Here is a 25,242-nt window from a genome sequence, read left to right on the forward strand (position 1 = left end):
ACATTTTTTCAAATCACGTCTAAACTCTTAATATTAATGACTAGGAGTTCCCTCCTCTGATGGTTTAAAAAAGCCCTACAGTGTCTTTGAATCAGTGAATTTGATCAATAATATTTCTACCCAGAAAAAAAAGACAGTTAACATAGTTAAAACTTGCCAAAGATAATGGAGGATGAGTGTATATAAACTTCTGACTGGAACTCCACCACCTAAAAGCTCAGCTTGTTTCCTATTTGTGTGGATCAGTCCTTAAATCTTTCATTTAGGAAAGCTGTTGCACAAAGTGTTGACCAGAATAATGTTGGACATATCCACTTACATAATTTCACAGCCATCCAGCTGAAAACCAGAACTTCCTGTGGCCGTGGTTGGACTTGACGCAAACCGCCTAATTCATCTATATCTGGCTGCCTGGTGTTTTGCCATGATTGGACTGCTTCCTGTCCCTTTATCGCCAGCCGGGACAGAAACTAATCTTGCTCTACGCACAATCACAATAAAACTGTAAGAATCACTTTCACACATGATTTCCACACACACATACACGCATACACACACACTGTCTCCTCAACACACAAACCACTGGCATACCAGAGAGCCTATATTTAAAATCAGACCCGGAGATGTTTTTTTTATTTTATTTCCAGCATTTAGATATTTTATCAACAATGGTCAGTGTGAATGCTTGGGTGCACAGAGACTCTGAATCAGGGAGGAGCTTGGAAAACAAAAGGTGTCGCAGAATATGATCAGGAGAACAGGAAGGCTGCCCTCTAATAATAAGATAATGATTGCACGATGAAAAACAGGGAGTGTGATTATGAGACGCATGCGCCAGGCCTGAATAGTTACAAATTTGCCACGGCTGCAAAATACCACCTTCCAAACGTGTAGCCGTTCCAAATGCGGCCCTATCATCCCACGTCTCATTTTCAAAGCCTCTCTTTTCTCCCTCTCTCCTCCCACCACAAATCCCAGAACCTCGAGCGACGCACAGGGAAAGAGGGAGAGAAGGAGAGGAGACGAGGGGAGCGTTTAAATCTGGCGTTCCGTGAGTGGTCGGGTCGGTGTCTGGAAACCTTTCACATCCTGTTTACGGCGGGCAGATTTCAGCCTGGGGACCGCAGAGAGCTGGCAGGGCCCCCGCCTGGACGCGGCTCCTGCTTCTCTTTCCTATCTGCTCCCTGCTCTCCTTCGCTTTTTTATCTCTGCAGAGTCTGCGAGGCCTCACCTCGCCGCCGCCGGCTTCAAATTAACACCTTTAAGCCTAGAACAAACACGTCTGGGTGTGGCTACCACTGAGGCTCGGTCCTGATGGAAAAGCAAAGGCTTTTCTGAGTTTTAATATACAGAAACACACGTTTAATAAACCTATGTAGTCATATTTACAGGGTCCAATGTCAAACGGAAAGTTCCAGAGAGTGAAGCATGACTGTGAGGAACAAAAAACGTCTGATTCAGTCTGCCAGGAAGGATCCATCTCAGTTTGCAGAGTTCTCCTCTGCTTTTATCAGCGACACTTGCAGGATTTGACCACCATGTTGGAGAGCTGCTCGACTCGAGGCGTGCGGCCGATGAAGTACATGATGGTGAGGGGCTCCAGGTCCTGAGGGACGCAGCAGGGGGAGGCGGAGGCCTCCGGGTTCAGCTTGTTGTACAGCGGCAGGATCTGACAAGAAGAGAGACAGGAGAAGATTTTTTATTAAGTACCACGAAAATCCTTTTTTCTTCTGAGAACGATGAGATCCTGCCTCAGCAAGGGTTTTGGCTGAGGGCTTTGGTTGTTATACAAGAGTTGTGGGGTTGTTTTTCTTACATCGCCAGGCAACTACAGCATGGTTTGACTTTGTGGGAAATAAGAGTTATATAAGAAAACTTGATGCCATTCTCACATTTTTATGGTAAAAACAAAACAGCAGCCAGAAGACAGTCGACAATACAGTCGTGGTGGAAAGTTTCTGGACTTATTCTAATAAATCCACATGCAACTCTCTGCAGTCTCAAAATAAGAACCGCGTTAAACCAATGGATCACTATTCAGACTCTTTATTTCATTAAAGCCTTTCTGGCAGCTCCAGATATTTCAGGGAATTATCCTACAAGTGGCACATTTTTCTTCTGAAACGCTTCACCATTCTTCTTGGCAAAAATGTAAAGTTTAATCGGTTTGAATGAGGAATGTGGATGTGAAGCCAGTTGGGAGTCTCTCTGGAGATCCTCTGCTGGCTCACAGACTCACTCCCCGTTTTCCTGAAGCGACTACTGTGTTCTACTGGTGGGTTCGGGTCAGCGGCTCTCACACATTTTACAAGTGATCAGCCATTTAATACCAGGTTTATTACAGTATGTAGCACAAGAACATCTGTCATGAAATGTCTTTATCTGAGGGATGTCATAGTGATGCTGGCTTCTCAATTGGATATTCTCTATGTTTACTGACATCCTGATAATCAGCTTGTGAGCAGAAATATACATGTAAATATAAAAAATATAAAATATTAGAAACTTAAAATGTAACCAGGATTGAAAAATCAGACTGGATGGATGGATGGATGGATGGATGGATGGATGGATGGATGGATGGATGGATGGATGGATGGATGGATGGATGGATGGNGGATGGATGGATGGATGGATGGATGGATGGATGGATGGATGGATGGATGGATGGATGGATGGATGGATGGATGGATGGATGGATGGATGGATGGACGGATGGAACTAATGTTCAGAACTTCTGACATTTTTCAGGGAACAGGGAACAAAATAAACAAATTGTAAATATTTTATGACTTTTTTGAATCGTTCATTAATGTCCAGATCTGAAAGGTACTTCAAGGACAGTCTGTATTTTCCAGATCTGACTGTTCTGCAGCAGCAGCAGCCTTCATGCTTGTGGAGCTGACCGTGTTTAGTCAGCCTGTACGCTGTGTGAGGTGGCAGCCATTCATGACTCTGGGTTGAACCAGCCTCAGCTAACTGAGTTGCTAGCCACCACAAACAACGGTCTTCAAGCTCATTTAGGGGGAAAACATTTCCCACACTTCAAACCATCCATGTATTAAAGTCAGGCAGAGAGCTGATTTGAGCTTGGATCAGGCAGGGGTCCGTTTCACCAGAGACTGCTCAGATTTTTCTTGACAATCGCAGATGTTTCTGTTTATATAATTTGGCTGAGTGTCCACGCTGACATGTCTGTCAGTGTTTCCAGTGAAAATTATTTAGCACGAGAGGCCATGAATCTTCACATTGGAGGGAAATATAATTTGGAAAAAAAGAACTCATTTGTCTTCACTTGGCCTTACTGGAAAAGGTTGTCGACAATCTTCATTCCATAATAATTGGCACAAAAAACCCCAAAACGAAATAAGAATGCAGCGATTTGAAGGTCTGAGGCTATTAGTCAATAGAAAACAGCAGAAAAACCACAAGTTGGATGTAGAAACTGCAGGAAAGTTAGGAAAGGAGCATTTTTTCCTCCTTGTTGCATCAGATCCTTTTATAACACTATTGGTGTTCGGACTGAAACCAAATGTAGTTTTGAGAGTTAAATGTTTTCCCATCGTTTCTTGATATATGATTTCAGCTGCTGAACGGATCAATTTGTGAGCCAAATGTGTTCGGTGGTCGACATGTCAGAACCGCAGACAGATTACAGAACCAGCTGGAGGCCTTTACTACAGGGACACCCGGTTTTAATACGTGCAGAAAGGGATTTAGGTTTTGGAGAGAATCTTGCTGAAATAAGCACAAGAAAACACCTAAGAAACGTCGGTCTGACGTTGTGATGGCGTTCTGGGATGGTTTTACATGCACTTACTGGTATGTTTTTATCTTGTCATTGCCAAAAGCGAGCAGGGGATGCTGAGCAAAACATTCAAACCACCAATTTCTTCTTACTTTGCTTCAAAGGAGGCAGCTCTTCTTAAAATCTTCAGTGAATTAAGATTTATCAAAAGAAATTAAAAAACAGGTATAATTAAGAGCAGAAACCTCTATTGGTAGATGTTTGGCTGAAAAACGTATCACGATATGAGTTTCACATCAGTTGATATCAATAACTGCATAATTTTTTTGTTTGTTTTTTAAATATTTGAAACACTGCCAAACTGGTGGTGTGACTTTCTTTTTTATCCACAGTTTTCACTCTGTGCGTTGTTTTTCTTACTTTTGAGCAGATATAAGGCACGATGACGGAACCTGCTACTGTGGCAGTTATTCAACATGTTGTTGCTAGGTAACCAAAGAGTGAGCAAGTTAGATTCCACCAAACCTTTCTTAGCTGGCAGTGAGTAGTTGAGCAGTTAAAGTCTTTCCTCTGCCTACATCTCCCAGAATCCTGTGCGTTTCTGGATCAGAGTTCAGTGGATAGTCTATATATTGAATATTGAACCCTTATTTCTCAGCCTGTAGGTTTGCTTCTAGTTCCTACAGTTTCTAAAAGTAGTGGCAGATTCTGCAGTTATCAGGTTCCTCTTCTGTGGAACCAGCTCCCAGTTTTACACCCCGTCTACTTTTAAAATTAGGCTTAACAAGTAAATACAAACATATAGATTTTACAGGATCTGTGATCACAAAATAGTCACAAAATCCTGGATCGGTGCATCTCCAGTGCTCTTAAGAATCTATTCTTTACAAACCAGCAGGAGCGTTCACCTCCAGTCACACATTACTTTAGCGTTTGAGCCTTGAAACCCACCATGTTGTAGTGGTTGTTGGCGCTCCAGAGGTACGGACAGTTACCAGCGCAGAAATTGGCTTTGTAACCTTTTGGCTCGTGGATCCACTTCCAGTTGAGGTCCCGCCTGAAGTCGATGTAGAGCGAGCGCAGGCAGCAGCCCTGCTCCGACCCTCTGGGAAACACAAAGGCAGACGCACAAAGTGACTTCAGCTTTCCATCCCGCTCTGCAGGGCAGCGACCCAGAGCTGGGTCATGGGAAAATTACAACAGGTTACCGCCATCACAAAGTAATGAGCATGCAGGACTGCCAGAGTTTTCTCCTGCAGCACGAGGTAGTCTAAATAAAACACTGCACACCCGTCGGCCTGCTCTCTAAACACAGGGTCAGGGCTGTTAGGGTTGCCACACAATACTCTGCAAAGTGGGTCAGGAGGGGGAAAAAAATGAAATATGGCATCCACCGCAGCTATTCTTCAAAATGACTAAACTGAAGACAGTGGAGGAGTGTCAGAGCTGTCAGTCAGAAAGAGAAACCCGCACACGAGTGGCTGGAAGGCGGCCTACCGGGAGCAGGTTGTGGTTTCTGTGGCCGCCGCCCGCCGCTTACGGTTCTTCTTGGCCGGGTTGTCCACTCGGTCGCTGGGCAGCAGGGTGAGGATGAGGTGTGGCGTTTTGGTGCTGAAATCCGGCTGGCCTTTAACCTGACCGGGCTTCCTCATCTGACGGAGCCGCTCGTCATCGACACCTACAGAGAGCGACGAGACGGTCAGACAAAAAACCACCAGCTCTTCTAGAATTCACCCCAATTCAGATAAAAAGTACTTTATTAATCCCGAAGGGAAATTAAATATTGTTGTAACACAAATTAATCCAGAATCCTCAAATAGTTATTTCCAGTTGTTATTTTGATTTCATGTGATAAATCAAAATAACAAATTGCAAAAGTTTTTACGCCTAAAAATCTGAAAAGTGTGGCATGTGCATGTATCTACCCCCTCTGAGTCGCTTCTCGCTCCACGTGCAGCTTTACGTGTTTTGATTGAGATAGCTGAAACATAACATTACACTTTTCAAACTGAACCACAAATTGTCATTTGAAGTTCATCTGTATACTTTAACTAGGCCATTCTATATGTACAGTTTGGGTTATTCCCCCTGCTGGAAAGTGGACCTTCGCTTCAGTCTCGGGTTTCTGCTGCTTCTGAGAGGTTTCTTCTGTAATTGCTCAAGTGAAAGCATTCCCACAGCGTGGTGCTGCCTCCACCATGTTTTACAGTAGGGATTTTGTCATCAGGTCAGGAAATATGCCGTGTTCGTTTTAAAAAAGGTTTGGTTGTGCTCATTGTTTGTTCACTTATGTTCTCTGACAAACCTCAGCGGCTTCGACTGAATATAAACTCTCGTCACACAAAAACTAAATCCTTTTAAAATATAGAAAATATTGCTTTTCTCTTTACACTTTAAACATGAAAACAAAAATATATCATTTTAAATCGCTTCTTAAAACTCATTTTTACTCTTTGGCATTTAATTGATGTATTGTTTTGTGCTCTGTTTTGTTATTTGTGTTGTCGTTCTTGTACAGCACTTTGGTGCAGTTTTATACCTGTTTTACAGTGCTATATAAATAAATTTGACATTGACAAAACAAAAATATAGAAATGGAGTGAATTAAAATGCTTGCAACTAAGCGTGCACAATGTGTCACTGGGTTCACTTTTAGTGACCGTACCACTAAAACACGTCCAAATGATAACATCTAAATGCAAAGTGTTTGTTTCTCTATAATTATGAATGCAGACAAATGCTGCAACTGTGCTTTTTTTTCTCCAGTGACTTTGTGCTTCTGAGGAAGGCAAAAGAAAAAACTTATTTTCCAGGTTTTGACATTTTTTAAGGAGTAAACGAAGCATAAAGGAATGTGATACAGATGTTCTGCAAAAAATAAAATAAAAATCCAGCACTGACGACCTGACAGTTCGTCTGACTTTATGATTTTACTGTCTCTTTTTGAACCACCGGAGCACAAACACAAGCCCCTGCTTGTCTTCTGAGTATCACAAATTGCACATATTTTTTCCGAGTGTGAGAAAAAAAAAAAAAAAAAATCAGACTTGGCAGAGCTGAGTGAAAATCCTCTGCGCGCCATAATTTGAGGGCCTACATGAAGCAACACAGACAGTCTGGAATTAAACAGTATCTCAGTGTGCAGAGGAACAGTTTCGCCTTTATTCCTGCACGATAGTGAGCAAGTGATTCATGGATCCCTTTTAAAGCTTCTTACATAATATTCTCCTCTTTGAGTTCACAGCTCATGATCTGGAATATGGATGGTATCGTAATAAATCAGTAAAGCTGCATTTCTCATTTTCAAAGTGATGCAGCAGAGGTTTAAGTTTGCTTCTTTTGTGTTCTGCGGTTCTCCAGGCCGTTTATTTTCACATGCAAATAATATGCAGTCATGTATAAACAGTCAACATCAAAACAAACAATGTGCGGCCCACAAAAAAGGCAGCAGTCCTGCTCACCAGGCTGAACCTCAAACGCATAATTAATCTGAAGCCAAGACATGAGAACGAACCAGCGAACAGCGCCTCCAGCTCCTCGCTCTTGTTAGGGACGATGTTGTTGGTGGATGGGACGAAGGTGCAGCAGGGACAGTGGACGCCCAGCTTCAGGCCAAGATTGTTTTCTGAAGAAGAGCGCGGTAGGAGAAAACATGAAGATTAACCACACAAACAGATGTTTGCATCATAAGCAGCAGGAAGCTAACCTGGATCTGACACCCAGTCTTTGATTGTTTCTGTGACGTCCAAGGAGAGCCAGGCTCCTTTAGCTCTCAGCTGGACGGTCCGAGAGTCGATGTAGCGCTGAGTGGACGTGCTGTCTTCCTCTGGCTTCAGTATCTGGAAGAACAAACCCACAGGAAGAAAAGGACAGAGTTCATGCACTCTGGCAGACGGAACTGGCAGACCAGTCGGAAACACAGGAATCACATTTCGTATGGTCAGTGAATAATGTGGCCTTGCTAACTGGCTAGCATTTGCACGTGCAACAGAAAGTGTGTTTGTGTAAAACTAAAATTTACTGTTCACAAAGGCTGACACTTAAATAGGGAACTTTATGAAGAGTCCAGATGACTTTGGGTTAAAGCGCACTTAGCAGACAGCAGCATGACTGAACAGATTTCAACCCATAGCTTTCATAAAACATGCTGGTTTTATAAAAAGCTCTGCCAAAGATTAGATTATATTTAAAATGTTGGACATATATCTAGACGTGATGCTGCTCAGCCTAAGACATCATAACTCACTGACTCAGAAAAACCTCTGCTCTCTTTATTGCATTTAGAGAGGAAAAGTTTGGTTTTTTGGCACATTATGTTTTTGTTCTTATATTTGTCCAAATTTGGACAATGCAGCTACTTTTTCTACTTAAAAATATTCAGTAAATTGTTGAAATATATAAAAGCATTAGATTCAACTGCACATTGTGCCATATTTAGGAATTCCTACCTAAAGTTAAATGAAAACAGCAAAAAAAAAAAAAAAGTTAAACCACACAGAGAGTCGGGAATCTGCAGCAACCAATACAGTCTTTCTATTACTACTGTTGAAAAACTACAAATTCACATAAATTAAAACATCTCCAATAGTAGAGTTTTATGATAAATTCCTCCATTTCTACACTTTCTTCATCACTCCAAGACCAAAAAATGTTATTGACTTATATTTGGAGCCATTGTATAGTTTTATGATTGTTGGAAGCAAAACAACAAATTTTAAATGCCAATTTATTTAAGAAACATTTAGAGTTTATTTAAATATAAGTGGTTGAGAAAATTCAAACGCCATTGTTTGTCTTCCTTTGTAACAGGGAACTGGTCATCTGATGCTACACCACACAACGCTAACAGTAAATTACTTCACAGCCAGGACCTTCACGAATGAGTACAGGAAATGGTCTGCTTTCAAAATAAAGGCAACATTAAAAGAAAGTTTTTTTTTCTGACTGTTAAGTCAACAACAAAACTCTTGTATTTCCTAGCGGATATGGTACAGCACACACAGCATTTAAACCAGCAGACCAATCGTGGAGGAGCTCAGTTTGGGTTGCTAGGTAACGTGGGCTGGGCTTGGTTGGGGTTGCTAGGTAACGGCACAGTCCCCGTTCATTGGTGACTTAATAAAACTGCTAATTTTTCAGACACCAAAAATCATTAATTTATTGCCAAAAAGCAGCTTTGTTTAAACGGCTGGGTTGGCTTTAGGAGGAGTTGAGACACAAATTGAAGTATAAAAATTTACAAAAAGTAAAAAAGTAATAAGAAACAAGCTATAAAACAATTGGCAAAAGTTAAGATTGGGGAAGTCTTTTGGTCATTTCGCCCCTTTGCCATTTTGTACCTTCACATTTTTCATCTTTTCATACTAAAAAATTTGGGTGAGAAGAACCAGCTGCCATGGACCGTCGTGAACCGCCCAGGAATCAATTCAAACCCGACTTGAGGAGGTTTTGTTCCTGCTTTGACACCTGATGATTTAAAGTAACTTCATGTAATCTGGTCAAGGTCTCCTGCATTTAAATGTAGTTATGTGTAAATAATAACAGCAGCTGGAAGTGTTAAGAGTTTTTAATTTGGTCATTTGTCACTCCTTTAAAAAAATGCAAAAGTTTTCATTTAAAATAATTTACCCATAAATTGTCTATTGTAGGTTTCTTTATCTTTTCATAGATGTAACATTTACAAAATGCTCACAGCAGAACATGCTGCACAATAGTTACACTCAGGAGGGGGAGAAATTTAACAATTTCTTCAGCTCTATAACTTGTGGAAATAGATTTTAACCATGAAACATGTGAACCATGGACAAGGTGTACCTGGTAGAGCTCCACTCGTTGCTCCGAGGCCCGAGCCTGTGGGTTGGGAGCTCTGAAGATCCTGAACTCAGCCTTGACCAGGGTGCTGTTGATCAAATCCACATCCCTCACGTCAAAGTGGACCACTCGGTAGTAGAGGTTCGGTGCCGCTGGCTGCAAGGCATCTGGACGGGAAAGAAATCCAGAACTGTGACTAACGGTCAAGTCTTCAGACTGTGGGACTGATGCATTGTCTCGGACATAATTACCGCTGATGAGAGTCTTCAGGCTAAATTACAGGCTTAAAGTGTTGGGTTTTATGTATAACGTATGGATGATTGATGGGTAGAGTGCATGAAAAATCACCCGGTTATGTAATCACATAATACCCAGCTCAATTACCCTTCAATCTGCCACAGGTCTGTTTAACCAAAACCCGCTGCCACCACAAAAGACTTGCTAAATGGTTCCTCTGCAGCAGCGCAGCACACTGGACACCCCATCTTAGACATGCGCCAAAAACTTTTATGAAATGAAGCAATCCCGCTCTCAGAGAAGCTTTTTTCTTGTTAGAGTGGTTGATCCTCTATCAACCTCTACATTTAAAAATACAATAATCCAGGAGTGATCCAATAAATAACCTTTTCCTATCCAATTATTAATCCATTAATCCAACAATTAAACAGATCATCCCTACACATCATTGATGTAAAGTCCATCAGAAAATGTTAGTATTCGAAGTATTTTTAGCTGCAGATGCATCCTTTGCTACAAATGATTAAGTGTGCACTAAAAGAATGCTATGTTGTTGCATTTTAGGCAGTAAAATGTTTATTTCCTTTATTTATTTAAAAAAAATTCATTTAATTATCCGATTTATCATTTAATCGTAAGACTAATCGTTTACAGTAATCGTTAGTTGCAGCTCTGAGTACTTCCACTAGAGGCACATCCATGCATATCTAAGAACCTTTTCCTATCCAATTATTAATCAGTTAATCAGTTGTAAAAATCATGCACAATATTTTATAACTCCAACTTAAAGTTTGAGATTTTTGGAACCTTCAAACAGCTTGCAAAAAATCAAAAATGAGTAATTCGTTTTTCAAAACTTTATATTTATTTACTTTTTGGTGGAAAGGAAAGGACTCACCTATGTCATCATTTGTGCAAGAAACAAACCTGTTACAACACAATTTGTTTTTATTGTTAATTAATTAAACTAATAATTTTAGAACAATTTTAACCAATCAAGATCAAACTGAAAGCAGATAGAAGATCGCCTGAAGGATGTTGGTTCTCTCAGGTCCTTAGTACATTTTTTTTCAGCTTCATAAAAACAACATGACGTTCAGCTACTATTCATCAGATGGATTTTTTTTCTAAACCTGAGAAGTCCTTTGTTTGTCTACGCCACTGATTTTTTTTTTAGGCATGCGTTGAGCAACACGCCACAGGCAGGTGGAAGAACATGAGGGAAGCTCAGAGGCATTTCATTGGTAATGACTCTGAGCTCATCAGCATAGAAAAATCATCAAAATGCCTGTGGAGACATGCAAAAAGTATCATTTGATTTCTGTAATTTTAAGAGAGATTATTGATGGATTGAGCCATTTTCAATAATAAAAACTTGTTTTTCAAAGTTCCTACTCCTTTTACGTTGTCTTCTTGTGTTGTGAGAGATGCCTTTCTCTTTTTCTGAATCAGAAAATGGCATCTTGGTTGAATGAAAATAGTTTAAAGTATAAAGATGTTGAAGGCACTGAGATTATTTTTGCTCTTGGCTGTAAAAAGAAATCACAAATAACTTCCTGTTGGGTGTTGAAGCCATGTTGTTCCTCTGATGTCAACACTAGTGCATGTGCAAGCCTTGCATGTAAACTTTTAGCTGCCCATCAAAAAAGTTAAAATTTCCAGCAGCACTGCTTTTGATTGGTCAAAAGCAGAGATGGATTTCAGTCAGATAGGGATTGTAGATGTTTGTCACTATGGAAACCAGGGACCCTGCATGTGATGAGGATGTTTAAATTTGGCAGAATAAAGTTTAAACTTTGATTTTTAAAGTATAGCTCACACGTTCCCTTCAAACCCAGAGTATTTCTTATTTTGAAAGTGATAAAACACATAAAGAAGAACCAACATTCTTCTAAAGGATTCATTTTTACTTTCACATCAAAACTAACATAAAATAATAACAAAATAAGAAACTCGGGGTTTGTAATTAAGCTAAAGATTATTTGATTACTAAATTAGTTGATTATTTAAATAATTTGGACTCTCAAAAATAAAATATTTGTAATCTATGTTTGGATCCCACATTACTAATGCAACCAATTAGCCATGAAATGAGAATTATTTAGCCTTTCAAAATAAAAGTTTTTTTCATCGTTTGATCATTTTGGGGGCCTAAAACTCTGATCTATGTTTCTCTGTAATGAATCATTTCAAGGCGTGGACTAAACAAGTAATGGCAAACTTTATGCACCAAACAGTGATCCAACATCAACATTTCTCCAGGGATTATTGGAGAATTTAAGGTAAAGAATAGAGAGATTACAGATGGTTTAACGGTTTTAAACAGTAAGCCACTTTAGGTTTAACCCTTCAATAGTCATTACGTTTCCTTAACTCACTGAAATTCACTCCATATACTGACACCTAGTGGGAATCCAGTGTAAATGATCTCAGCCCATAAATCTGGCAGCAAGAAATAACCAGAGAGAATCACCTGGGAATCTATTAGATTGTCACGGTGACATGACGCCATTACAGGGAAATAAAGTGTAAATCACACCAATGAACAGTAAATAAGGAATATACGGTGTTTACATTTCAACAGGTCGATTTAATGTTGGGGAAAATGTAATTTATCAGCTGATAAAATGTTGATTAAAAAAAAAGAAATTACATAAAAATACGACATGATTTACGTTTCGCGTCTTTTGTATTTCATAAAGCTGAAATACAAAGGAAGATATAAAGCGTCTGAGGTTGGGAAGTGGAGCTAATGTTCAAAAAGTGGAGCTGATAAAAAGTGGTTATTAATTTCTATAATTGTATTTAAACTCATAATCTTCTGTTTCTATGAATTAAATTGCCCCTGTGGTTTTCTCTCAGAAAATTAGATACATATTAGTCATTAGTTATTCATTTGTCTTTTTTTTTTTTACTCCAAATCTAAACACATGTGTCCAACCTTAGAGGGAAAGTCAAATAAAAAATATTGTCTTTAACTATTAAAACAGTGACGACCATGCATTAAAACATTCTGGCACTAAACCACAAGTACAGCTGACCCCGTTGACCTCCGGACACTTACTGGAGTCGGTGCGGGGGGGCTTCATGTCGATCCTCTGCACCTCTTTGGCATAATAATCCTCCTCGCTGCTCTCGCGCTCGCAGGCGGACTCGGCCAGCCGCGTGCGCTCCTTCAGCAGCTCCCGCGTGCTGTTGTAAAGCAGCATGACCTCGGGTGGCACGGAGCCAGACGGCGGATCGTCGTCGTCCTCCGGCGGGCTGCGGATGCGCAGCTTGCTGAGGATCTGGCCGCGCACCGCCTCGATGCGCCGCGACTTCTGCGCGTCCAGGTCGATGGACTGACACGTGTTGATCCCCTCCGAGAGCCGCAGAAGGAGCAGGAGGGCGAGGAAGGGGAGCCACATGGTAGAGAGGATGGGGGAGCGGGGAAATGATCTCCCTGAACGGCGAGGCTGCGTCTCCGAACCAAACGCGCAGGAAATGTGATCCAAAAGCGCAAACAGTCTCAACTTTTTCCACCTCTGATCTATTAGAATAATAATATTAAACAGATAACCAACTTTTCCTCTCTGCTCTCATTAAGTTGTACGTGCGCCCGTCATATATTAGAAATAAAAGAGGCATTGTCATTACTTAAAAAAAAAAGAAAAAAAAAAGATTAAAATAAACTAAATCACTAGAGTTTTCCTCTTTCTAACTAAATTAGAATTAACGTCCAGTTGTTCCGGTGTCAGAAATTAAAGCTTCATCAGTCTCCGCTTCCCGCCGTCCATCCTCGCATATTTGAGCAGCTTTCAGGAGACCAACGCAGAGTCATTACAGGAGCTCAGCCCATGTCGCAAATCCTCCAAACAGAAAAACCTGCAGTTTATCCGAGGCAGCACGGCTCCGGCGCTCTCACCTCTGAAAGACGCATCTGTGGAGCAGAAAACTGGCCCATATCCGCTTCCACAAAGTACAGCTACAGTCCCAAAAAGACCAAATAAGGTCCTCCCATCCCCCGATTTAGGTGCGAAGGCTGAATGCACTTAGAAAATATATATGTATATGGAAAAACGCGTATGATTTATGTTGGAACAAACACGGCAAGTCCTCTATACTGTCTCTCACATGAGCAAAAAACGTGGGAAATAAAACAAAAATACACGAAGCAGAGAAACATGAAACAAGTCCCTTTGCAGCAAACGTTCAGAAATAGAAAGGAATCTTGCGGTGAATTTGGAAATCCTCCTCTTAATGAGCGAGGTATGTCTGGTAAAAACACAGAGACCTGGCGGATGATGTGAGTGCATTATCCTGCAGATCGTCAGTGAGAAACAGAGCCCCGAACAGAGAGAGCCTCTCAGGGAAAAAAAAGAGGAGGAGGAGGAGGAGGAGGAAGAGGTGCTAGTGGGGCGGATGCCACCAGGATGAAGGGAGTGTGTGTCATTATGCAGGCAGAAGTAATCCTCTCACTATAGAGGCTCACAGAGTTGCACATTTTGCAATATTTACCCATCAGAAATGCAGCTCAGCAGGTAAACATCCCGTGTGCCAGGATTGCGCCATAATTCCTGACCGCAGGTTTATCACCGGGGACCAGGCCATTAACGCTATACGGGTCAGCAAAACACAAGAAGGAAACTCCATTTAGCTCACGATAAATATTTGGACTCACTTCACTTACTGGAAGCCCATTCAGAGTAGAACAGGATATAAATATCCTGTATTGTCTCACTGTGGGGTTATTGAGGTGTTACAGCCATTATTATACTAGGAACCTCCTACTTTAATATGCAGGGCCGTCATATTGGATTTTAAGGTTGGGACTGTCGAGAAATTCCCAATTTATCAATTTCTAATTCCAACTTCAGTGGAGTTTCTACCAGTGGACTTTATTTATGGACAGCAGAGTAAAGGGGTTGGAATACAAATGCAAAGTTTATTTTTTAAACCCTTTTTGAATATTTTGCTCTATTTCTCTACACTTCACAATTAACCTCTACTATGAGTTGGTCTATAACATTAAAATGATAAAAGTCACTGAGGCATGGCTGCAATTAATTGTTGTAGTATTGATCATTTCAACAATTAATCAGATATAAATTGTCACACTGCTGATTTTGCATTTAGCTTAAGCTCATTTTGTACTATATTACAAATACATGGAAAAAATGCAAATATACAAACTCGATTCTATTTTTAAACAAGAAAATAAACATGCAATTGCCTAAAATGAAATAACATGTTTATTTAGGCTTAATCATTTGAAGCAAAGGATGCATCTGCAGCTAAAACAAAAACTTCTAACATCAACATGTGAAAAATTCAGAGCTTTCTGCTCTGCTTTCTGCTATATTTTTTAAAGAAACTAATTAATAATAGTTTAGGCAAAGATGCTTATTAGGAGATTTTCTATACAAAATTTGAACCAAGAACCAGGTCAAACTAAAACTGTGGTGCTTAAGGGGTGCCATAGTTTTAGAGAATAACAAGTTATTATTATTCTACTAATTATAATTATGACTGATAATTAATAATCATGTTACTCTCAAATTGAGACATGTAATTAAATACAGGAGGACACCAACAGTAAAAATACCTCTGCACTGCAGCTTTTTCAGGTTTTCTCAAAAGAAGCCGACTTCAAAAGTCCATCAGCTCAACTTTTACAGACTTCGTTCTCATTAATGAAACATGACCCCTGAGCTGAATTTTGCGACCTTTGGAGCAATTAAAGGCATTTCCTGTTTTCCCCGAGATGAAAATTGTCAACAGTATTGGCCCAGACCTCTACCTCTTGCACCATGAAAACAGCCCTAAATTATTCATGGGTCGGATCCCGGGTGTGATTTGCAGCTCCAGCTTGTTCGCGCTGCCAGCTGACGAGCTTCATCCTGATTTTATTAGACCGCTCAGAAAGCAGCCTATCCATTTTTATCTTCAGCTTTTCCCGCTCAGAGTCGAGCTCCTTTCTTTTCTGTCTGTTCCTCTTCAGTCTCATTGTTAATTACAGCTCAGCACTTCTGGAGGACTATTAATCTGCCAGGGGTGGCTTTTATTGCTGCTCTGCTGCCATCACATTATACCGTTATTATAGTTGCGGGCGCAGGCCTGTAATTGCAGTAAGTAGAAGGGAAAGGTAGGAGAGACTCAGGCAGCCTCAAGGCTTCTGGTCAGGCCAACCCTTCCTTTCATCGTCTGTCCTGGCAGAGTTTCTAAAAATGATAATGAACAAACACGCTCCTGTTCTGACTCAACTCCCGCTTTAATCCAAAGACGGCCAGAAACGAACGGAAAACCTCTTCATTCATCAACGCGGCCTCGCCTCCGTCTGTCAGGAGGATCCGGCAAACTGTGGGGCATCTCAGATCCGCGGATCCCGCCCAGGTGGGGTGTCGTGTGTGTGGGTTTCAGAGCTGTAATATGTGGCTTTAAGGAGAGGGAGAAAAAAACAGACTTCCTTAAAAACAACTTCCAGCCTGCCTGCTTTTTTCTCCCTTTTTCCTTAAAGCCAAATATAGACAAGCCACTGCCACGTCATCCAACCCTGAGAGAGGGCGAGATGGGGTTCAGAGCCGTTCCTCTCGGCGGTTCTGCGTCTGTAATATAAGTGAATCCATATTTTCCACAAAAACCTAATGATTTTGGCTGTCAGGAAGCAGTTTTATTGAGAAAGAAAAAGCTGAAACAGTTACAAAAATAAATACAGATCAAACCACTGGGGTTGGGGGGTTACTCTCAGGGAACATTTCCATCCATTATTCTTCTAATCTTTTCCATCTGCTGGCAGCAGGAGCCGCTTAAAATGTCATAACTACAACCAACGAGGGATGCGGCCTTTTCTCCCATGGAGCCGACTCAAACCAGAGTCCGGCTCGTCTCTGAAAAACAAAACAGTCCCGTCTGGGTGGAAGTCTGAGCCGTCTAGGCCTCGTCCTCGTTCAGCAGCATGTTGGGGATTCCCCTGGAGATCGGGAACTCTCGACCCGATTCAGGACACTGCAGGCATCCCTCAATCACCTCCACCTGCAGCAGGACAGACAGGAGCTGAGTGAGGTCATCACCAGACGGCACTTTAGTTTTTAGCTGTTTTTTTTTTTTTAAACACCAAAACTTTTCTAAGAACATAAAGATGTTATTTTCTGTGGTTTGAGATGAAAACGGCACTCAGACAACACACAACAGCATTCAGATTTTTTTTTGTCATTCTAGTCTTTTGTCAAGAAATAAATTGGCCCATTTATTTCCTGACATTGTTTGACTAATATTGAACATTCCACTTCAGAAAATGCATTTATTTCCTATTTTTTGTCAAACTTTGATGTTTTTCTGTACTTGAAAACTTGAAAATAAAAATAAAATGGTAATTCTTTAAAAACCACGACAAATGCCTGCTGGTATGTATTTCTGAAAGTTGCTAAGTTATCTTTTTTTCCCTCAGGCGTCATGCAGCTTTTGCAGCTCTATAGAAAGTGTATTTATCTGGACTGAGGGGGAAAAATTCTCTACAGGTTGTAATGTTGTGAGTCCTGATTTAAGATTTTCCACCAAATCGTAGAAATTTATTGCAATAAGCAATAAATTGGTGCTTTGGTCCCAACTAGTCCACTTTTTGAAGGACAATTTTATTCGCAGAGACTTCAGTGTCCATGTTATTTGTTGTTTCATGTGTTTTGTTTATTTAATTTTCAATATTTCCAGTTCCAGTGTTAAATGTTTGTTAGAAATAAAACTTTATCGAAGTTTCAGGGGCAATGTATCATCCAGCGAAATTTGTTATCATGACAAGCCTAACAAGGTGATTCCAGGTCATAACCTGGACTAGTGCCAGCTAGCTTGGAGCCACATCATGACGTCAATAAATAATTCATCCAGTAAATGTCTGATCCTCTGGTAGAAAGCTTAAAAACACAAGACAGGGTTCATCTCAGAATCTTGCACCCGTTTCTGAATTGTCTTGCACCCAGACTGAATCGTCGGCAAACATGAGCTAAACAGTATCTGAAGCAGGATCACATTATCTGATGTTATCAAAAGAAAAGCAGTGTTTAAGAAGAGTTGGAAATCATGTCTTTGAATTTAGTGGAAAACAGCTGCAGTAAAACCATCTTGATGTGGGACGCTACTGACAAAGAAATCATAATAAACAGAGGAAAAGTCAGAGAGCTATTGTTATTCCAAAGTAAACATAACTTTTTGTTTGTCTTATATCTTAGTTTTTTATTAGACAAATCAAAAGCTGAAGTAACTCCAGAGTTCTGAATATGGCGTTCTTAATATTCTGATTGGTGGTTGCCATCTATGACTTCGTCTCCAGCCCTTTGACAAAGTCTTTTCCTCTGGTTCAACCAAGACAGAACCAGTTTAAATAGGAACAGAGCCTTAGCTCTGGCTACTGGTAACACAAAGTGTACCAATAAAATAAAACAACAAAGCTCTAATCCAGAGGAATAACACATACTATCACTATTATTTCAAGCAGGACTCTGCAATAAGTACTGCAGCAGCTGTAAGAGTGGACGGTAAAGTCTGAGCGATCCTCACCTCCAGCAGAACTCGGTGCACTTTCTTCAGGAAGTCTTCGTTTTTCTCATAGTCAGGCACCAGCTCGCCTGGCAGGTCTTCTCGATGACCCAGCTGAGGAGCGAAAAACAAACACTGTGTTCCAAATGCTTGTCTGGACAAATGTTAAATACCTGCAAACTCTAAGCTGTGATTTCATATCTCTGCCCTGCAGGATGGAAGGAAAACTGCTGATATCTGACTGACCTGGTCTGCAGCCTGGACCAGAGCGCTCCACTCCAGTTTGGGGATCATCCGGCAGACAAACTTAGGGTTGAAATCCACCTCGTTCACCTTCACCTCAGTGGCCTGCACAAAGGTCACATCATTCATAAACACTACACTGTCAGATTGGACTATCAGGGTCTCTGATCAACAGCAAATCAGATGAAAAAAAGTTTTCAAATCGATCAGGTTGGAGAAAGTTATGAAGCCATTTCTAAGGCTCCCTTCTGTTGTCCTCATTTTCTGTGTATAGGGAAAATACATACAAATCTCGGTCATTTTGACCCTAGGACAACAGGAGGGTTAAGTTAATCACAGTTAGAGTCAGGGTTTATGATTCAGTAATACAAAAATCATCCTGATGAGTCCCAACACTGTTCAAAAAATATTCTAAAGGACAGACGAGGCAACTAAGCTGACTTTTTTGGCATATGTACGTCCCCTTACATCTTAAATCTTCACCTTAACAAATGAAATCCTCATTTAAAACCTGCATTTTGTATATTTTTGTATCATATTAATATCTACTTTATTGATCTAAAATGTTTAAATGTGACAAAATAGCAAAGTACCAGGAACTTTTGCGTAAAACAGGGATATTTCTATAAATAAAAAGAGTGAGTGCATAGATTCACTTAAATAGTAACGTATATAAAGGTGCTTTGAATGTTACTTTTCCTTATTTATTATTTCTATCTTATTCTTCTTCTACAAATGGGATATATATATTTATGTCTTTATTCTTCATATAGCAGCCTCGGTGAGTACTGGATGAATTCTATGAAACTCTACAGACTTGAATTCAGAAAATTAAATAAGAAAGCACTTTAAATCCGAATAGCTCGGTGTTAGCATTAGCCTAGTTGCTAGCCGACTTTAGCGGTTTACCTTGATGAGCAGCGGGTATCCCTTTGTTACTCCCTTCACGTGCGACGTCAACATGTTGTGCGTAAGTAGCTTCATGATTAAACAAAAGTTTAAAGAGTCACAGATAATAAGAGCTGAATGAGCCACAGAGAGACAGCTTGTTATTAAAGTAATTTAAAGCTGCAGCGCTAACATGTGTACGAGAAGTACCGTTGTTGCACCACCATAATGAGTCCTGACGATCTCTGACTCGGTGACAGTTTGTTCCGAGTTGGTATCTGAAAGCAGTAGGACGTTTTCGATACAGTACTAGTACTCTGCATTGTTAATTCCATCTGAAATTCACTAAATGTTTTATTTATTTTTACGAAACTTTGCTGAGTTGAAGTAAATTAACATTTGTCCAGGTCCTGTGTTTTTGGGTTAATTTAACTTTTCTTGCTTTTTCTTTGGGTTTCTTTAAACTAAATAGAGCAACCAGTGTAATTTTAGCATGTTTTGGTGACATTGACTCAACTTTAAATGCATTTTTAAAATAACCATTATTGCAATCTACTCTCTGTTTAAAAAGATATAGCCTATATTATATTCATTTGCTTCCTGTAGATTATTAGCCAACTTTAGCATCATTTAAGTACAAAAAATCCTTGAATACAACAGTTGTGATCACAGCCATGATCGCTGCAGGCAGGCGTGACATAACAAACCAGACACATATATTTAGGCTCCCTGTAATTACAATGGCAGCTTGTTTTCTCCAGGTATTGCAGTATGTTGCTCCCAAAAAGTTAAGAACACTTTCTGAAGATCAGGACAACATAAGTTTATTCGTTTCAGGATTGCATAATGATCTTCTAATATTGACATAACAGCAAAAACTATGTAATTCTTTAATAAAAGTAAATTAATATTGCAAAGATTTAACTAGTATAGACATTTTTCTAGTTTGGTCAAGGAAAATTTCGATCATAAGGAGAAAAAAAAGTCCAAGTAGTGATTAAAAAAATTTCTTCTGGTCCATTTATTTAACTAGTATAGACATTTTTCTAGTTTGGTCAAGGAAAATTTCGACCATAAGGAGAAATTACCAAACTCTGAAGCAGTTTGGTATTTTATTAAAGGAGGTTCATTCCTTTAACTTTTCATATCACTTAACGATAAATTATGAGCATGTTTGTGTCAACATCTGAACATAAAGAATATATTAGTGTCTTGATTGTAAACATCACACAGAATGAAGTCTGTGCCTGTATGACAACCTATTTTCCCACATTCATGAATGCATCGTGTGTGAAAACAACTTGACTCCTAAAATAAACTGATCCTCACAATGAAACATGGTAGTGGCAGTATCATGGTGGGTGATGCTTTTCTTCAACAGAGAGATAGATCGGAGATGATTGATAAAAAAAAAAACCTGATAGAAGCTACAAAAGGTCAACGAACGGAGCAGAGATTCACCTTTCAGCAGAACTTCACTGGAATGGTTCAAAATATATTCATATGTCAGAATGGCCCAGTTAGTAAAAATGTTACAAACTAGTAAATACGAACCAAGCTTTTAGTCAATAACATCCCACAAGTCAAAGAAAGTTGCATTCAAAAGGATAGGGCAAATATTTTTAAAGCTTAACACAACAAAGCTCGTCTTAAAACCCATATATTTTACTTGGCTTTTAACTCCACCAGGATCTAGTTGTAAATTGTATATTTGTTTGTTTTTAAACTGTAAGAATTTTTATTTTTTTTATTATGTTGTGTTTTAAGTGTGTGTGTGTGCATGGTTGTTTGTCCTGTGTATCTCTGTGTTGCCCTTCGACAGACTGGCGACCTGTCCAGGGTGACCCCGCCTCTCGCCCGGTACATTAGCTGGAGATGGGCACCAGCAACCCTCCCAACCCCACTAAGGGACAAGGGTGTTAGAAAATGGATGGATGTTGTGTTTTAATGTACAGCACTTTGTATCAGCTATGGTTGTTTTAAAGTGCTTTATAAATAAAGTTGGTATTGTATGGTAACAAAAACCAAGGAATTGAAGGAGGGGAACAAAAGAACACCATTCCCTGCTGGTAAATAGATACATTTCTTCACTGACTGGAGGAGAGGTCAAAGGTCAGTACAATCGGAGCAAAGAGCTGCAGTAAAACTTGCAGGACTTCTCAGCAGGCGACCAATTCTTAAAGAGCAACCACATGATCTGGCAAACCAATCAGCAGCCTGCAACTGCATGCAGACATGCAAAGGTCAAAGGCCACAGGAAATAACAGAAAAGGCTCCGTTTGGTTCGCACCACAACCTTTACAGCTGCTGATGTTTTTCTCCAAGCTGCTTTTATATTCGCTTGAAGAAAGGTTTGCTAGAAATAACCAAATGGGAACCATTAGAAAACTGAGCGTCAATCTCACGTTCTGATTTTGTACTGCTTTAGTGTCGAAAAATAAAAAAAGCTCTTGAGTCCCACACCCAACCAGCTGTAAAAAAGGCACTTAGACACTTTTTATTATTATTAAAATTACATAAATAACATTTTTATTACTTCGGTTTTAGACTTTTTGTCACAGGTGTTTGTGGGTAATTATGAGAACAAAACTGCAGGAAGTACAAAACTTAAAATCAAAAGCAAGGGCTTTAACAGAACACATCAAACATGATCAGTTTTTATATAATTTTTTTTATTTTTGTATTAATTTGTATACTTGTTTTTGTAATATACAGGTCATTCATACACTTTTATAGTAAATAGTAATTACACACAAGTAGTGTAACAAGCATAAACCTGTCACCCTCACAGACATGCGTCCACTTATCCTCTCACATTCACACAAATAATCCCTCACTCACAAACAGGAAAACAAAGATAAAAATGTAAAACTCCTCATTTCCTTCCTCCATTKTCACCAGATTCAAATCCTCCCAACACTCATTATGAAACGAGTATAACAATACTTATGATTCAACATAAACAAAACAAACAGTTAAGCATAAAAAAAACAACAACAAAAAAAAAAACATTTAGGAAGGCATCTAAAGATGTGGAAAGAGTCAGTCTGTGTCCATTCAGAACCCAGAACCGCTTTATGCAAAACAGAAGCAGGAAGGAGAGCCACCGACTGAAATCAGTCCGTAAAAACAAATTCATGAAGTTCAGAATGCTACAGGATTTTTTAAAGGGCTTCATGGGTTTCTATTCAGTCACGTTTGGAGGGTACAGGTCAGAGAAAGGCAACACAGATGGGTTCAAAGGTCACTCTGGAAGGTTTATGGCACAGCTCATCAGCGCTGAGAGGAGCAGGTGCATAGCGGGCTCAAAACCAAACCAACGGTTCAAGATGAGAACCATTCACAAACATGAATAAAACATACATAATCTTCCTTCTTACGGAGCTTCAGGATCACTGATTTCCTGCTGCAAACTCCCTGTACTGAAGCCATTCCTTTCCGATTTCCTGCTCACAGTCGTTGGGTTAACACTAAATCGAAAACCAGTTTTAGCAAGACACAAAGGATGTAATGATGACAATCTGCATCTCGTTCTGATCCTTCCTGCTCCTGGTTGGTTTGAAATCAAAGCCAGACAAAAGCAGCGATATGTTGTTACAGAGACATGAAGAGCAACCTGCAGGCCGAGGGATGATGAGCAGCAGAAGAGTTAGGTGTGGTTACACGTGTGTAAAACTCTTTGTGTAAGTGGCTGCAGTAGCAGTTAGTCTTTGTGTTGTTTTTGCATTGCAGAACAACATTCCCACACACACACATACCAACATGCAGATCCCCCAGCAGACATCGGGGTTCCCAYTCGCATTCATTCATTCTTTCACACGCACGCACGCCGTCCTCATTCTTGTGCGTCCTCCGTGCGCCACTTGAGGAAGTCCTCTTTGCGGGCGTCGGGTTTGATCTGGTTCCGCATGCCTCCCAGCAGGTTGGAGGTCGCCTCGGAGGCCACTATCAGGGGTCGGACCACTGTGGGCGGGATCTGGCGCAGGACGCCGCCCACTGCGCCGGGGAGACCTTTCTGCTCGTGGCCGCGGGACGCCACGTCACACAAGGTCTGAGCCGTGTCGATCACTCCCTGCAGAGGAAAGGGTCAGCACTGGTAATTAAGCAGGTTTGGTCATAACTTTAAACATGAAAAAAAGCTATGGATATCCAAAATATTCATACATCTTGAAGATTGTCACATTTTATCACATTATATCATGATTCTGTCTTCATATCCAGGTATTCTTCTCTGCGTGATGTGTTGGCTTTCAAATATCACATATCTCAATTATGTTTTCATCATGTATGTCAGGCTGTGCATGAATATTTGCACCACATGCCTGAAAACTTACTGCTTCACAGAGAAACTACCTATTTGTAGGCACAGCTCACATTTATTGGACCCAGCTTGACACATTAGTCTTTGATTTAACCGTTAAGCGTATGATGTAATGATGACAGAAACCTTCATAAACACACACATGTTAGTTATACTGTTGGTCACTGTAGTATTCTGCTGCTCTTGAAGTTGGCTGCACATGTTTATCCATATTTTACACTTGGAGTTTGGGACTAGGAATAAACTCTATTCCATCTTCTGAAAGCACCTCTTAAGTGCCTGTTCCCCACTGAAAACATTTAACCATTTTCTCCAATTATTTTCCACCAAACCTCTATGAACGCAGCGCATTCGTAAAGATAGACCACAACAGCTCCTCCAGGAATGGGGCGTTCACTTTGTGACAATTTAACTGCTGATTGGTCAGTTGCTGTTAAATCCACTGGATTGATTGACGGGTGGCATCATGTCAATCATCTTTTAAGAGAAATTCAAACTCCGCACCTCTCTGACGGTGTCGTAAGCTTTGGCTACTCCTTCTCTGAGATCCGCTGGCTGCGCGGCTCTTCGGGGCCGGCTGGTTGGGGCCCGACCCTCGGTGATGGCGAACCGATTCAGTGGAGGCGTTGGAGACAAGATGTCATACACAGTCTCTGCTGTGGCCTGTAGCAAGGTGACAAGCGCACTACATGAGTTAAAACATCTTCACATTCGGACAAAACATTTAATTTTATTTCATCTTCGTACCTGGATGGCCTGCACCAGCCTGTTGCTAAGCTCCAGAGCAGCCGATGCTGTAGAGGTACCGAACGATGCTGCCCCCCGCTGGAGACCTCGAATAATGCGCCCGTCTTTCCTGTACTGCTCTATGGGCAACCAGAAGAGATCCCTAACTCCATGGACTGAGCAGACACACAGAGAGGAAGGAAAGAAGACTAAAATAAATAAAGCAGGTTTAAAACTGTAAATGTTTCTGTAGCGAAGGCTTCAGCTTACACAGCTGAACAACTGAGTGCATGGGGCCGACGCCTCCCAGAATGCCCGGCAGCTGATTCTTCCTGATGTCTGTCAGCCACTCTGTGACGGCGTACTGGATCACCTTGTCCACACCGAGAAGACTGGGAACGTTTCAAACATGAAAGCAGTCTCAAGTCTGTCAAGATTTTATCAGATTTGAAATTATTTAATGACGTCTGAATGTTTGTCGTTTTTACCCGTGTCTGCAGCAGAGCCTCTTCAGCTTCAGCTCTGAGCAGTTCAGCTGAGCCAGACCGATCAGAATCCCTGCAAACGTCCCCTGAGGAACAAAACACCAAGCTGTAAAGACGTCTGTAGTTACCGTGGCGACGGACGGGCTGGGTTTCTGTGTCTGAGCTGTTCTCGTAACCTCTCACCTGCTCGATGACCACATGCTTCCCATGGTAGTCGAGCCAAATAGGCACTTCAGAGGTGAAACGAAATTCCCTGAAAATCACAGAGAGAAGGA

General features: G+C 40.6%; 3 protein-coding genes across 3 annotated transcripts in view; all 3 read right to left on the minus strand.

Annotated features, from left to right (window-relative positions):
• Window positions 1–624: 624 nt before the first annotated feature.
• Window positions 625–14,153, minus strand: tgfb5 (transforming growth factor, beta 5). Its single transcript, XM_008420455.2, has 7 exons — window positions 12,861–14,153; window positions 9,563–9,726; window positions 7,455–7,587; window positions 7,263–7,373; window positions 5,246–5,426; window positions 4,700–4,853; window positions 625–1,669 (listed from the first exon to the last, which is right to left on the minus strand). Exons 1-7 carry the CDS (start codon window positions 13,201–13,203, stop codon window positions 1,511–1,513), a joined length of 1,245 nt encoding a protein of 414 aa, XP_008418677.1. The 5' UTR covers window positions 13,204–14,153; the 3' UTR covers window positions 625–1,510.
• Window positions 14,154–16,426: 2,273 nt separating this feature from the next.
• trmt112 (tRNA methyltransferase activator subunit 11-2) lies at window positions 16,427–19,696 on the minus strand. The gene is made up of 4 exons (XM_008420454.2): window positions 19,457–19,696; window positions 18,551–18,652; window positions 18,326–18,418; window positions 16,427–16,807 (listed from the first exon to the last, which is right to left on the minus strand). Exons 1-4 carry the CDS (start codon window positions 19,529–19,531, stop codon window positions 16,706–16,708), a joined length of 372 nt encoding a protein of 123 aa, XP_008418676.1. The 5' UTR covers window positions 19,532–19,696; the 3' UTR covers window positions 16,427–16,705.
• Window positions 19,697–22,086: 2,390 nt separating this feature from the next.
• The window catches only part of atg2a (autophagy related 2A), a 30,249-nt gene continuing 27,093 nt past the window's right edge, over window positions 22,087–25,242 (minus strand). Inside the window, exons 37-42 of the mRNA XM_008420453.2 lie at window positions 25,151–25,220; window positions 24,971–25,053; window positions 24,753–24,874; window positions 24,504–24,658; window positions 24,261–24,419; window positions 22,087–23,507 (exon numbers count right to left, since the gene is read on the minus strand). Coding sequence (XP_008418675.1) covers window positions 23,271–23,507; window positions 24,261–24,419; window positions 24,504–24,658; window positions 24,753–24,874; window positions 24,971–25,053; window positions 25,151–25,220 — 826 coding nt within the window. The 3' untranslated portion in view covers window positions 22,087–23,270. The remainder of the gene's footprint in view (window positions 23,508–24,260; window positions 24,420–24,503; window positions 24,659–24,752; window positions 24,875–24,970; window positions 25,054–25,150; window positions 25,221–25,242) is intronic.

This window comes from Poecilia reticulata, linkage group LG10, assembly GCF_000633615.1.
Source record: "Poecilia reticulata strain Guanapo linkage group LG10, Guppy_female_1.0+MT, whole genome shotgun sequence".
Classification (NCBI taxonomy): domain Eukaryota; kingdom Metazoa; phylum Chordata; class Actinopteri; order Cyprinodontiformes; family Poeciliidae; genus Poecilia; species Poecilia reticulata.